This window comes from Manis javanica, chromosome 7 (assembly GCF_040802235.1).
Source record: "Manis javanica isolate MJ-LG chromosome 7, MJ_LKY, whole genome shotgun sequence".
NCBI lineage: Eukaryota > Metazoa > Chordata > Mammalia > Pholidota > Manidae > Manis > Manis javanica.
The window spans coordinates 98,098,205-98,114,080 of record NC_133162.1 but is presented as its reverse complement, the minus strand read 5'-3'; the positions used below and the strand labels follow the sequence as shown (position 1 = coordinate 98,114,080).

The window sequence follows — 15,876 nt, the reverse complement described above, 5'->3', positions numbered from 1 at the left end:
AGCCACACCTGGCAAGGCTTAGCTACCCAGGAGACTAGACACATGGCACACAGCACAGAGTTCCCTCCCACAGGGATGGCGAGACCGCCTGCCATGGAGCCAGGCCAGCCAAAGTAAAGGGTGTGTAGAGGAAGTAGCTACCCAGGATGAGGTGGCTGCCAATAATGACATGAAGAATTTCCTTTTGCTCCTACTATCTTCCATTAATTTCCATCAGTCCACTCCACCTCATCTTCAAACAATGACCTCAGGCACCGACTATAATTCTGAAGCAGGGCAGAAGATCAGACTGGCTTCCAAACTACTCTAGCCCCTCACCCCAACCCTCTCCCCAGCACCACAGCCCAGGAAAACTAGGGAGGCTAACTCTGTCCAACCCAATTTTGCACTGCTTTCCTTTAAATGGGAAGTTTCAGCTTCTGGCCCTTCACAGTTGTTTCCTTTTCAGATCTGCCTTCTAATGGATCTGTAAGATCTAATAGATCTCCTAACAAGATCTACATCGAGGTATTACTTGGCTGAATCCTGCAAAGTATGATCAGGTAAGGAAGGCAAAGCCTGCTGAGTGATAGGAATCCCTTAGGAGTTCGCAGCATGAAGGGCTGCCGACGAAACCTGCTGGTCAGCCAAGGCCTGCAGAGGTCCCTAGCATTAGAGAAAATACCCACCGCACAGGGTTCAAATGCCCAGCAGGGGAGAGAAAGATGTGACCTAGAACTACCACTGGCTGGAAGTGAGATCTGTTTTTCTCTTGGCTGGCATTCAGTGTTACTACAGCTTTGTTAAATGGTGTGGGCATGGGTAATGGCCTCCTGAATTACAGTTCAATGATTCCCAATTGATGGTCCATCACTTCTTTTGTTGGTCCCAGCAAAGCAGGAAAAATCTACAGGCATGTGGTGAGTTTTTTCGGTAATAATTCATAATATTAAATGCAGTCAATTTGAGGAACTGTCCTTTATTCTGAGATTGGGTTAAACAGCCTTTCTTTAAGGAAATGATAGAAAAAGCAAAATGTTGCTACTTTTAAATAACCTTGCCTGGCAAAATACAGGTGGCAACCATAGGTCATTTTCCATCTTTGCTTTAAAATTTTACAGGTCCAATAAAATTGAGAAATCTGGTAACCACCAAAAGCAAAGTGTAGCAGCCAAGGCTCTCTGCCCTTAAGCAAGTCAGCTACCCTCTTTGAGTCTCACTTTCCCCAGATGTAAGACTGGGATTACAAAAGATATGGTCAAGAACTCTATTAGGATCATGTGCAAAGTATGTTTACACAAAAGGCAACAAAGGTGAGTCCCTTTGCTCCTCCTCTTTTTGAGATGCCTGGAGGGAGGCTGAGACACAAGAACTGCATGGAAGCTATATATAGCACAAACCACTTAATGACAGAGCCTTAGGGTAAAGCCACAGTGGAGATAAATCCATTAGACATCCAGTTATCAAATAAAGACTGAATGCCTACAAAGTGCCTGACATTCTGCAAGGGGCAGGAGACACTATAATAAGTAAGACAGTCAGCACGCCCACCCTACAAAGCTTACAGTCTGACAGGAGGAACAAATAACCAGACACTTGAAATGTCAAAGCACAAAGACCTTTGTACATGGTTACAAACTGTGGTAAGGATGATTCCTGTGTAGGAAGGGAATAGGCCACATGAGTGGACACAGCAGAGGAATCTGTTCTATATTAGGGGTCATGGGAAGCTTCCTCGAGGAACTGAGCTCTGAAGGATGAATATGAAACTAAGTAGGTAAGGAAAGAAGGGAAGAACTTTCTAGCCTGAGGTAAAGACCCTGTGACAGGAGGAAGCTAATATGTACGAGGAAATCTGAAAGAACGTTCAAGAGGTCAGAAGAGAAAGAACATAGAAAAGCATGGAATAAAATGAGGCTGGAGAGGTCAGAAGGGACCAGAGTGAGGGGACTCTGGAGTTCCAACTTTACCAAAAGGGCAATGAAAAGCAGCTCATAGGAACACTCAAAGATCCCAAAAGGCGACAGTGTGAAACCAGGGTAGATGGAGTACCGGCAGGCAACCTTTTGAGGACAAGAAGTGTCATCATGTTCTGCTGCCACCAAACCCACACTACACCCGGTAGATCCAGGCTCTGGGCCAGCCAGCCCAGGAGGGCTCAGAAGGCAAGAAACCACACAGAGACTCTCACCTGAATGACAGGAAATATGTGAATAAAATCCATTCCCTGGATCTGGTGGGGCTCCAGCTGGTGTGGACATTTCATCCTTGGCAGGACTGAGACAATTTTTTCTGATAGAGCTCTGTTCATAAAAGACAACAGGCAAAGAGTAAGAACTCACTGAGTGGCCCTTAAGATATCTCTCAAATCTAGGCAGCTTCCCAGAAGAATCTGAGGCTTCTCAATGCCAGACCATGACCAGGTTTCTCCTGGCTGACTGCAAAATGAGAAAAATAAGTATAATTTGGAGATATGTATTCATGCATGCAAGGCCACAAAACTGCCTTCATTCTTTAAGATTGCATTCTTCCTCTTTATTATAAAATATTTTGTTTATGAAATTATTGTGATGTTTGAGGTAGTAGCTATTATTTTTTAACATCCTTAGATGGTAAATTAAAGTTACCAGTGCCCCATATTCTTTTACATTTCATTCTACTGACCTACTTTTTCCAAAAGTCTGGGAACCACTATGTTACACATTTTTAAAAAAATGTTCTAAGTATCATTCAGGCAAGAAATAATTACTAGACCCTGTGCCAGGTGCACAGAATGTTAAGACAAAACATGAGCAACATGCTTAGAAAAAAATTTGCAGTTTGCTCTTCTAGGACAAAGTATTTTTAAGATAAAAAATATCCTTTAGTTTGTCTCATACTCTAAAATTAATCCTAGATTTGGGGGAACCATGTGTTGTCACTCTTTTTTCCAGAGAGGGACAACTTCTCACTTCTCATGAGGGCCACTGATCTCTCTCCAACACCCTGCTTCAATCCGCCTCTATGAAAGAGCTGGGAGCAGGAGGGGAGACCCAGGCCCCCAGAGACCCAGAGCGTCCTTTCACCCCAGCCTGGAGGAAATCATCCTCCCCCTTCTCAGCCTGGGTGGGACATTTTCATGGCAGGAGGATTTCATGGCATATAAAGAGATTTGTGTGCAAGGCCATTTACCCCAAATTTAAGCTGCCTCCTCTAATCAGCTGATACTTGATCTCCATTTGCCTGGTTCCCATTTCTTCTATCTTAAATGAATCAGAGTCAAGGGAAGAGAAGAAGGGTTATTTAGTGAGTGTGCTAAGCCCCAAGCCATGGTACACAGATTTGGAACCTTGAGAAATGGTCACAGGGCATGGCCTTATGGGGCCATTTGGATAAATGAGAGTTTCTGGCTGCAGTCTACAAAGACAGTTTAGGTTATATCCCCATCTAAGATCCTATAAAAAAAAAAAGTCCTTCCAGTTACAGTAGCTCTACAGCCTTGTTTACAAGTGGAGGACTATTTTCTAATACATAAAGGCCTTGGAGAGCAAGGTCACCAGGTCTCACTAGATGCTTCAAATTCAGCAAGCTTTGGGTCTAAGAGAAGTATTCCTTGTCCAAAGAAATATTTTACACCTTTATCTTTCTGCTACTTCATTATTCTTCCCAGGAGACGGACATCCTTAAGACCAACATACCCAGGCCTGGGTGAGAGCAATTATTGTCTTACTATATTCCCCCTAAATAGGTTTCATTCCCCCATCTTGGCAGGAACTAAGTAATCTAAGGACAAAAGCCCAACAGCTTCCCAGGGAATGGTCCCTGGAGAACTCACTACACAACAATGTTTATATCTGTAACGTAGCTTTACAAGGTGTGACCAAAGTTAAAACTGCTGATGGAAACACCTACATCCCTAGCTCCAATATCATGTCCAATATGTTAAGACAGAAAGATACAAAGAGGCAGAAGACTGTAAAAATCCACCTCCCAGGAAGGAAGCGTACAGGAGAACATTTTCACCCACAACAGAAGCAGGGCTGTGATTTATCCAAAAGGTCTGAGATGTGGGAGGAAGCTGTCATGTGCCTCCCCTGCAGTCCCTCCTTTCTGAGCAACCTGTCTTCAGGACACATGGGTCTCTTTTGCCATGAGAAGGGGAAAGCCTATCCTTGCCCAGCTCTCCTCAGAGCTTGAATGGGACAGTTTGGTAGGGAAGAATTAACAGACCCATTTGGCAACATACCTAAGGCTCTCTCTCCAATAAGCTTTATTTTTTATTTTGATCTCCATCAGACTTCTATGCCTTGTTTCTTAACTTCTTTGAAACTTGTGAAGGGAAGAGATGGGTGCTTAATTGGCTCTGTTCCCCAAACCCCAAGCTTAGCAAATAAAGATGATTACTAACCCCTGGCTTTAGGTCCTTGATGAGGGCAGGTCTTAACTATTTATACACTCAGGGCCCTTTCCTCTGGTACATTTTGGTTCAGCAGGAGGAAAGCTCCCTCTAGTGGTTACAGATCTATGGATCTGCACAGGGTTACTGATTCCTAGAGCCACTCAGTAAGCTTAAAAACAAGAGGCTGGGACCCCCAATTATCATCCTGCTCAATCCTCTACCTTCATACAAGGTTTTCCCCACCACTCCTTATAGACAGACTACTCTCCTAGTTCATACAGGCCCTGAGGAAGGATGCTATGGGTCACCTCAGGCTCTACAACCCCCTTAAAACCATCTCCCAGAACTACTACAAGTCTGGGCAAATGTATGGAATCAGCTGAAGGCATGCACACTGCCAGAGTGTGTGCATGTGGGGGAAACGCAAACAGGCTGAGGGTAGGGGGCAAAATTCAAGAAGACTTCTTGCAGAAACCTCCTAATTCCCATTCAACTTCTCCCTGCAGCTCTGGGTGGAGCCAATCTTTCTGAAAAGCAGGGACAATGACAACTGCAGAAGTCACCAGGCAGGTTTCCTAGCCTAAGACTTTAATACGCCCACTTGTCATTACAGGAGATCAGTTTGGTTCCTTTAAGAGTATTCAGGGCACTGTTTCCTCCTCCACTGCAGTTGGAAAAAGAGTAAATTAAACTAGGGTCTAAATTCCACCTCCATCACCTACTCTGGGGCTTTTGGCAGGTCACCTGGTCCCTCTGGTCCAATACGCCCATCATAAAACAAGGGATAATCCCTATCCTGACTATTTACAGAGTGTTGGGAAGGTTAAATAATAAAATGTATGTACAAGTCTTCTGCACACAGGTGCCCAATAAATCCAGGTTGCTGAAATAAACTGAGTAATAAGCCTAAATATCTCCTTTATGGACCTCTGAGCATAGGATCCTGCAGTAATGGAGCTTAGGACAAGCTGGGGATGGAGGGTAGAAGCCGATGGAACCCTCAAGGAAGAAGGATCAAGAAGATGCATAAGGCCCCCACTGGGAACATAAAGAACATGTATAGATGACAGGCCATTGACAGGCAAGTGAGCTCCTCAGACAGCTGCCTGGCGACCGATACCATCAGCTGAGATGCACTGAGGCACTGCAGACATAAGGCAGTATTAGTCCAAACCACACCTCAAAAGAAACTTCATGGGGAGGAACCCCAAACACAGAACACATTCCAAAACCAAACAGAAAGACTCTGGATAATTCAGTGCTCTGTGGCTATGACATTTCTCTTGACGAGAACCAACTGCCTGATGCACTGCTAGGAGTCTTGAGCCATGCAAACCCCCATTCCCAGCTTTGCCAGTTACAGCTCACGGCTCTGCATTTAAAAGCTACAAACAAGTACTTACCAGAGAACATAATATATCCTCAACCCTTTATCCAAACCCTTTGGGGCCAGATGTTTTTCAGAATTCAGAAATTTTTGTATGTTTTTACCTTATTATACCTATGTATACTATGCATTATGTAGGACCCCAATGATATCTAAAGCAATACCCTATAATAAAAAAATTAATATTTCTACAGCAAAACTTATTAATATTCATATAAGTGGGATCAATAAAGACTAGAAATAACTTTCAGTTCACACTTTGCTTCCAAATCAGTTTTGTATCCATATTTAAAAAGAAAAAAAATGTTTTCAGTGTTTTTAGATTTCATTAATATGGATAAGGGATTGAGAATCCATATAAAAACACTATGTTCCACTATCTATCAAGAGTGCCATCACTGATAGGAATGTATCATAATCCTCAAGAACACCAAGGTGAAAGGGGGCTTAGAACCACTGTAAAACTCTACAGGAATTTAGGAAGGAAGGATATGTAGAATCTAATAAATGGTAAGACAGTCCAGAAAGTACTCAACGGAAAGAAATCCCAGCACATCAGGGATGCCACTGTGTATGAAGCAACCAGGTTGAATTAGAACAGAAAGAGGCTCAGAATTATCCTTGACTCCTCGTGCTCATACCCCAACTCCTATCTATCATGAAATCATGATGATTCTATCTTGACTGTAGATCCAGACTCCTGCCACTGCTAGCCCACTGTCCAGGCCCCCCCAGTCCCATATGAGATTTACTACAATATGCTAAAGAGTCCCCCTGCTCCACCTTTACCCCCTTAATTCAGTCATCAGAGAATTCCTTCTAAAATATAGAACAGATTATGCTCCTCCTCTGCTCAAAACCCTCTTAAGAATTTCCCATCTCACTCAGAGCAAACCCAAAGTCCTTGCTCTGACCCACAAGTTCCTACCTGACCTGGCCCCCATGATTTTGTCCACTTACCTCCTATTGCTCCCCTACTCACTCCACTCCAGGCAGGCTTCTGCATGGGGCATTCATATTGGCAGTTCCCTCTGCCTGAAACCCTCTTGCCTCAAGTCTTAGCCTGAATATCACCTTCTCAATGAGGGCTACATTGACTTAAAACTACAACTGCCTCCTCCTCCACATCCCTCCTCATACTCCTTCCCAGCTTTAGTTTTTTCCATAGCACATGTTATACTTCTATATATAATTTACTTACCTAATAAATTAATTGTTTATTAATTGCTAATTATTAATTAACTGTCTCCTCCAATAAGTTTTCTGGGGTCAGGACATTTTTCATTAATGTATCCAAAGTACCCAGAACAGCACCTGACCACCAGGTAGGGTCTCAATAAATATTTCCTTGAGTCAATGAATAAATAAAGAGAGATTCCTTTTGACTATGTGACTTCAAACAATCTCCTTTAAATGGAACCATTATGATCTAGAATATATCACATATGTAGATTCTGTTTCTACATTTACTATCAGAATCTACTTATAGGTAAAGCATGGACAATTTAATTGCTATTAAAGATCAGACTATAAGCAATTATAACCTGAGCATTATAAAAGTAATGTTATGATGGTAGATGGAGGCTGAAAGGTAGAAGGAAAAACAGAGCTCCTCAAACATTTACCCCATGTAGTTAGGAACCAAGAGAAACTCTCTTATGTTCATATGTCAAGAAACAGAAGTAATCATAGAAAAACATAATAATTAAAAGACTGGAAGATGTAAGACAAAGGGGCTATAGTGAGTAGTAATGAGCTCATTTCCTCTCCTCATTAGACATGAATAAAACAGAGTGTATACACAGCTGGAGATACAAAAATGACCTCTCTAAAGAATCTAAAACCTGAACAAAGATGATTCTTTCCAAGGAAAAAACTGGGGTGTAGAATGAGAAGGGGGAGAGACATTAGCTGTATATTTTGTTCTCTTTGGTAGTACTTAAATATTTTTTAAAACTTCACAGATGCAACACCTACATAATAAACCAAACAAACAAACCAAGAATAAAAATCTACCTTTGGATTTAGCCTGACCAGCAGAGATCAGAGCCTGGACTCCACCACACTGCCTCCCAGTGAAGGCACTACAGGTCACTATATGTGAAACCACAGTCCCAGGACGGCAGGTGTTAGACACATAGAGACCTGTTACCCATGGCTGGGCACTGCTGAGCACAGCATCACAGAGAACAGGATGTCCTCTTTAATGAGGAGAGATGTCCTTCAGTCTTAGTATTAAGAATTTTGGTGATTCTGTGAGACTAACTGTTATTCTACTGTATGGAAACTGTGAATGGATAGTTTATCACGTTTTTTTCTTTGTTGGCAGCCAGAAAGTTTAGAGCCAAATCTGTGGCCCACCCTTAGGAAAAAAACGGCACTTTCATGGACCAACAAAGAGCAGTAGCCTAATCCCCAACTCCATTTTTCTCCTTTTGCTTTGCCTTCACCTTTCTATTTCTGCTCCATATGAGTAATTGTAAACTACTTTTAATCCATTTGGAAGCATTTTTTTCTTGGGGGAGGAGAAGGCTTTGGAAAAATTAATAAATAAGTCACAGACACAGAGCACAGATCTCTTCTTAATAGAGAACTGAGGCTTGCCCAAGGTCACACAGCTGCCCACTGGCAGAGCGGGGCAAAACTGCAGATCCTAAATGGTCTAATGAAATGACTAAGCCCCTGTTGAGCTGTGAAGACTGGGCAAGATATACTCAAGTGAAATCTCTAGCAAGGAGTCCATGCCACCTTCTCTTTGAGGCAGGCGAAGTGAGGCTCTGCCTTTCACAGAGGCAACAAGGAAGGAAAGATTCTCCTTTTCTTCTCTATTCAAATTCCAAATGAGCTGCCTTTGGGAAGAGGTACACAAAGTTTGAATAAGAAAAAGTGTTAGAGCTGTTCAACATTACTAATCAATAAGGAAATGCAAATCAAAACCACAATGAGATATCACTAACCCAACTGCACCTGTCAGCATGACTATTATCAAAAAGACAAGGGATAACAAATACAGCCAAGATGTGGAAAAAAGAGAACTCTTGTACACTGTTGGTGGACATGTAAACTGGTGCAGCTACTATGGAACAGTATGAAAGTTCCACAGAAAATTAAAAATAGAATTATATGATATAACAATTACTCTTCTGGGGATTTATCAGAAGGAAGCAAAATCACTACCTTGAAGAGGTAACTCCACCCTCATATTCACTGCATTACCATTCACAATAGCCAAGATATGGAATCAACCAAGTATCCACTGATGGATAAGTGGATAAAGAAAATGTGTACACACACATACACATACACAAACACAAACATGTGCCACACACGTGCCCAACAATGGAATATTAGTCAACCATAAAAAAGGACATCCTGCCATTTGTGACAGTATTTATGGACCATGAGAACATTTGGCTAAGTGAAATAAGTCAGACTAAGACAAACACTGTAGGATATAACTTTTATGTGGGATCTAAAATAACTGAACTTATAGAAACAGAAAACAGATTGGTGGTTGTTAAGGATAGAGGAATTGGGTGAAGTTGTTCAAAGGAAAAAACTGCCAGTGACAAAATAAATAAGTTCTGGGGGTGAAATATACAGTATTGTGACTATAGTTAACAATGCTGTATTATTCATTTAAAAGTTGCTAAGAGTAGATCTTTAAAGTTCTGAGGTGATGGATGTTAACGTACTGTGGTCATCATTTCACAATATATAGGTGTATCAAATCATTATGCTGTACACCCTATAGTGATACAATGTTATATGAAAATTAGGTATCAATAAAACAGGTAAAAGTTAAAATAAAAAAAAGAGAGACATTGGAAAACATGTCAGTGTTAAATGAATCATATGCTAGCTGCGTGGCCTCAGCTTCTGTCAGCCTCAGTCCACTACAGTGAAAATTAAAAACATGTAAAGTATTCAGCACAATTTCTGGCACACAGCATAACTCAAATTACCTCTTCTCCACCTATAGGCTCTTCCATGGAAAACCCTGATAACTTACATTTTTTGGCCTATTGTAGAGTTTTCCTGAAAGAGCAAATCCACATCTATGTCAAAGTTGCAAGTGGTAATGCACCAAGTCATTCCTCCCACTACCTGCAAAACAAAGACAATATTTATCTTTCTAGTATGAGGAGAGTGGAAAAAGACAGAAAAAAATGTAAGTCATTTTTACAGGCTCAGTGAACTTAAAAAATTATGTATCTTTAGAGAGTTACATGTGTCCTTCTGACTCTTATAAACTACAATTCACCTAAAATAACACAACTGAGTAAAACTTTCTGCAATGATAGAACGGTTCTGTATCTGCATGTCCAATACAGTAGCTACTGGCCACGTGTGGTTTGTGCTTGAAATATGGCAAGTGTGGCTGAGAAACTGACTTTTATTACCAAATGAACATATCATTTATAGGTACTCTTTATACTGGAGAGGACACACATCAATTCTCAGTTAAGAGAAGTCTTAATCCAGTTTCAGGAATGTGCGAGATTCCAGAGGAATTAAGAGTTTTATAGGCCAGACATGTGAGCAGCAAGGCTGGCATTTTGTGGCTTATTACTTAATTTCCATACATTTTTTTTTCATCTACCTAACAGAGATGGGAATTTCTGCTGTGCTTTTCTCACAGGATTTCTCTGAGATGCAAATAAGACTAAGGCTAAAATTCGATTTTGAAAGAAAATCCCTTTCAGACACAGTTTGATATTAGAGAAGACAGAGAACCCCATTTTTGGCTGTGTTTTGGACTCATGTGAGATGCCTAAGAAAATACAAATTCCGGCCGCAGCCCACACCCAACTAACCAGAACGTCGATGGCTAAAGCCTGGACCTCTGTATTATAAAACAAACTACAGTGACTCTGTTATGTACACCCAGGACTGTGGCCCACTAGAGCACTCAACACTTTCTTTCACCAGAAAGCTTTCCTGGCCTGCTCTGTATGATCTGGATGCTTCATGTCCATGCACAGTTCACTGTAGCACTTACTACATCATGCCATTTATTCTATGTGTTGCTTTGTCTCTCTTCATTCTTATTCTACAAAGGTCAAGCTCTCTGAGTACAGGGCCTTGGTCCCATCTCTGGGCTCTGAACACCTATTACTATGTCTTGTGCATAATAATTGTTAAAGGTTCTGCTGAAGGAAGAGACTTCATTCCATAGTGACTTCTCCCTCCTCCAAACTCAGCATTTGGCAATTGCCTGTGAGCACACAGACCTGGGAGAGTCCCTCATTAACTCAGATTATATTTTATCTCCCATAAGCTTTACCTCCTCACCCAAACTGTAAGTTCCTTAAAAGGAAGAAATATTTCTTTTGCTTCTTTGCATTTCCCAAAGCTTCATACACAGAAAAGGAATGTAAGGTGTAACTATAAATACATTACTATTTTCTTTAAATAGGAAATTTAAATACTTTCACAATGAATTAGGGAGAATTCCTCTGCCATAGTTAATCATCTCATACTGCCAAAAAATAGTGTAATGATTTCCTCTTACCTTGTCAAAAGGTGACAAGCCTTTAATTCTTGCCCTGAAATATCCAGCTGCAACCAAGAGCTCCAGAATTTCAGCCAACTTGACGTTTTGTTCTTCATCTTCTCTTGTTTCGACCTGAGGCAAAAGGTAAATGTTAGGCTGGTAAAACCAACCTTGAATAAAGAAACACCAGTTATATCCCGTAAAGTCACAATCTCATTGCCAAGGAGCAGGTGACATTAGCCAAATCACTGTGTTCATGCAGGAGCATGGGGACACAGCGCTGCCAGAGTCACAAAGAACAGGGCCCTCAGGCCTCAACAAGCTGTTAACCATCAGAGGTGGGAGGAGAAGAAACACACAGGTAGCACAGACCATTCATCAGGTGCTAAAGGGTGTTTATCAAGGCAAGAAAGATTATAGCCCATTATCTAACACATGGTTTCCTTAACAAGTTTCTGGACTAGATTATAATCAATTTATAGACAGGAACAGGTGGCTTGTTTGTTTTTTAAAATTTTACTCATCTTGGTCCCAGACATGGCTGCCAAGGGGGCCAAGAACTAAGTAGCAAATTCAAATACATATCCCTCTCTGCATTCCTCTTTTGTTCTCTAAGGAAAACGTAAGGAAAGTTTTCAACCTGGATATATTAAAGGGTTATTATTGCCACTTAATAAGATTGGCTTAAAAATAATAAACTCACCTAATACCTTTAAATAGGGATTTAATTGAAAATTTTTCATTTAAGGCCTACTTTCACTTCCAGGTGTTTACCTACAACTTAAATTTGTATAAAATATTCTACTACTTTTGTCTTCATTTACTTTTATGAACTGTACCTTTCCTCTCTTCTATTACTACAGAATATTAAAAAACTACTCTGTATAAATCACCACCAAGGCACAGCTGGTTCCAACTGTAAGCACCTCTGACTACTCCCTCACCTAGCCTTGTCTGTTAGATCTTCCTTTACTATGCATCTCACATTTATCCTCTCCTTTTATTTACACTTCATGCCAGGATGACTGCAATTGTGTCTTAATCTTTCTTCTGGTAATTTGTCTCCTAAATCATAGCATTCACCTCCATCCCTCTTTAGTTCATCTGCCAACGCTCATCATAATTCACTGTCTAGAAGATCAACTTCAAATGTCTTGGTTTGGTATTCATATCTTCACCTCCCTCCGAAACAATCCAGACATGGTTAAGGCCAACCTCAAGCATTGCTCATTCCCATTTCTTCACTGTTCATCCCCATCCTCTTCTCCTGATATCCTCTAACCACCCAGGAACTGTCTTCAAATTTAGAGCCTATTTGATGCAACACTGACAAACACAGCCTGAAATGGTCATTCCTCTACATTTCTCTTCTATTTATAGTCCATGTCATTCATATAGTATAGACCTCTTCTTAGTGACATGTCTGGTGTTAATGTACATACCTGTCTTTCCAAATGGGCTATTAGCTAGTTCAGGAGAGAACCCATATACTATTCACTCATATTTACTCCTCTGTTCTGGACAGCAGTAGGCTCAAAGGACACAATTAAATATGGAATAACACACTCAATTGTTACATAAAGTGCATGAACTAATGGATTAACAAAATCGATTGTTTTCATAGTCATGACACAGATGATGGAAATTCAAGTTTACTCTGAAGCAAATCACCAGGAGAGGGAGCGTACACATTAACATATAATTGAACATGGAATTACTGAAGTGACTGACAATCTCTTGCAGTGGCAACAGTAGAGGTGACAGCCTTCAACCATTGCTCATTTCACTTCTCTCTCAAATGACTCTGGTCCAGCCTATCGAAGACTCTGAAGGTTAGCATTTACTAGTTCTTAGTGGACATAGAAAAATAAAGTGGTATTAATTATTCACACCTTCTATTTCTTCACAAAAGATCTGGAATGGTTGAGAAACATCTACAAGTGGAGAGACTCAAAGGAAAGAGAAGACAGAGCAGCATGGTTCACAAAGATACAGCAGAAAAGAAAAATGGGATGATCCAAGTATTTTTAAAACTGGGATGTAGAACAGGAAACCTTCATTTGTTCACTCGTCACTTATCAAGAAAACACTTCCAAGAATAGGGCAATACATCATGGGAGGATCACTCCTGCCTCAATTTGCACCTAAAGTGCACTCGCTGGCCACCCCATGGCAGAAGCATGGCCCATGCTTCTTGTTCACTCAGTCAGAATGATGAAGTGGACTCTAATCTATGAAATAACTTTTTAGCACAAAACATTGGCTGTAGACCCCAAATTCACTTGAAGATTAACATGGACACAAAATGCAAAAGGGCCACTGGTTAATATATAAGGGATGAAAGAAATGTTCTCTTCTCAGGGTATAAAAAGTCTCCAGGCTGGGTAATACATCCAATTGTTAAAAAACTAAAATCCTGATAAATAGCTGTGAGCTTTTAAACCAGCACACTAAATTTTCAATTGCCCTGCCCTATAGTTCATACAAGCTGGAAGGCACAGCCAGGTCTAGCTATCTTTGTAGCTTTCACATACATAGAGTAAAGGGTTTAAAAAACTGAATTTAAGGAATTAACTGAATTAGTGACAGTTTAATGACTATTCATATTCATATGTACTGGTTTTGGAACTAAATGAAAGTAACTTGATTATAGTCACACTGCCTCCTAATTGCCAAGAATCATCTTAGAGTTTGGGAAAAGTGACAAGTCAGATCTATCTTCCTAGCGGTCAGAGAAGGATTAAGCAGGAATACACAAGAGCAGGTTGCTTTTCATTTTAGAAAGATCCCCATTGATACTCTGTGGAAACTGAACTGGGGGAATTTAAGGTAGAATATGGGAGGCCAGTGATGCATCTACAGCAAAGGCCCAGCAAAAACTTTATGAGCAACTATAATAAAGAAAGGGCAAAAAATATCAAATCAAGTATCATTAGAGAACACAGCCTTCACAAAACCTTGTCCCAGCCAAAGCAGCTTTCATGTAAGGTGCTACCTAATACAAGGATTATCACAATATTACACTTCTTAGGTCTTCTTGAAATAACAAAACAGACTTGCATTCTAACATGCTGACAAAAAAGTTTGTCCTTCCATCACTCTATCCCCAGCTTTTATGCACAGAACAGTGATCCCCTCAGTGGATACTTGTGGGTGGAAAGAATTGAGACTTGGGGGTGGGGAGCATAGCAAAATAAGATTGGCCATAGGCAGCTTAGTGTGAAGGGACCACTCACCATGTCAAGGAATCAGTTCCCCTGCCAAATGTCTACTTCAGAGCCTTAGGAGAGGGATAAAGATGCAGTGTGGATACTATTTTTGTCAAGAATCCAATAACCTAGACAAGTTTGTGAGTAAATCAACTGGAGAAGATAGATGCAAACCACCTAGCTGAGTGATATTTGCAGCCAAAAGGAAATGCACTTTACCTTATTCCCAACCAATTTGGGAATCGGGAAACCACTGCTTATCCTGTCCCTCAGGACCCAGTGAGTACTTAACAACACCTATGGAAAGAAAGGCACCCGCTATCTTCGGAAGAAGCTGGAACGTTTCCGCCCGCGCTCGGTCCCAGCCACAAAGCACCACTGGACAGCGCGTCCCCACCCCGGACACAACCTGCGCGTGCAAGGCTCCCCAACTTCCTCCACCGCCTCAGTCGGCGTGGGCACAAATGTTGGGCGGCATTCCCTCCAGAAACCCGCGCAGGTGGCACTGGCCGCCCGGACCCCGAGGGGCCCCGCGAGGCCGCGGCAGGCGCTACAAGGTTACCGCCCTTTGCACAGCCTGAGCCGGACAGTCCCAGCGCGAGTCTCGTGACTTCTGGGCACAGCAGCCCCGGCCCTACAGGGGAACCCTGGCCCCGGGGAACTGGAGAGGCGGGACCCCGGGGCCGCCGCGCCGGGGCCCGCGTCAGAGCAGGTACTGGGCTGGCAAGGACACCTCTGTCCCAGGACCCCCCGAGCCGCTGAAGCTAGGGGAACCCGCGCGGCCCCAGCGAGCAGGGCCGGTGCTCCGCGCAGTGGACACACCTGAGAAATCGGGCGGGACTCCTCAAACGCCGCCCGGGACCCTCTGCCCCTCGCCCGCGGGATCGGCTCTCTTTCAGGAACCCGGACGTGTCAGGGACAAAGGGGTCCTTACCTCCGGGAGACTCTGGCCCTCCGGACCCTTGGGCAACCCCATGATCTTGCCGGACTGACGTGCGATGGCAGCGAAACCCACGGAGCGTCCGGAGGAAGCTGTCCCCGACCGCGAAGCTGCTACCGGGGTGGAGGCAAAGCGGAAAGTTCCACCTCGGTTGCCGCCGCCGCCGCCGCCGCCTCCCGCCCGGAACGCTGCGGCCTAACTGAGCATGCGCACTGGGGCGGGAGCGCGGTACCAGTGCGCCTGCGCGAAGGACCCCCACTGGCGCCCTCTGGAGGAGCAGAGGCCCGGGTGCAGCTGTCCCTCGGGGTGCGCCTGCGGAGGTCATGCCGGAGCAGCGCCCCGGAATTCTGCGTTCTCGGAGGTGCTTAATAGAAGGGAATTTTCCCTCAAATCGGGAAAATTTTGCAATCTGGATCCCCTCTCTGCTTTTCAAGGGCATCAGATGTCCCAAGTGGGTTCTGTTTTCTCCGTGAGCCGGACTTTGAA

General features: G+C 42.7%; 1 protein-coding gene across 1 annotated transcript in view; it reads right to left on the bottom strand.

Annotated features, from left to right (window-relative positions):
• Positions 1-15,606, bottom strand: part of CCDC93 (CCC complex scaffolding subunit CCDC93) — a 117,951-nt gene extending 102,345 nt beyond the window's left edge. The window contains exons 1-4 of the mRNA XM_037001067.2: positions 15,385-15,606; positions 11,260-11,373; positions 9,757-9,851; positions 2,171-2,282 (exon numbers count right to left, since the gene is read on the bottom strand). Of these exons, the coding sequence (XP_036856962.2) occupies positions 2,171-2,282; positions 9,757-9,851; positions 11,260-11,373; positions 15,385-15,426 (363 nt within the window). The 5' untranslated portion in view covers positions 15,427-15,606. The remainder of the gene's footprint in view (positions 1-2,170; positions 2,283-9,756; positions 9,852-11,259; positions 11,374-15,384) is intronic.
• Between the last annotated feature and the right edge of the window lie 270 nt (positions 15,607-15,876).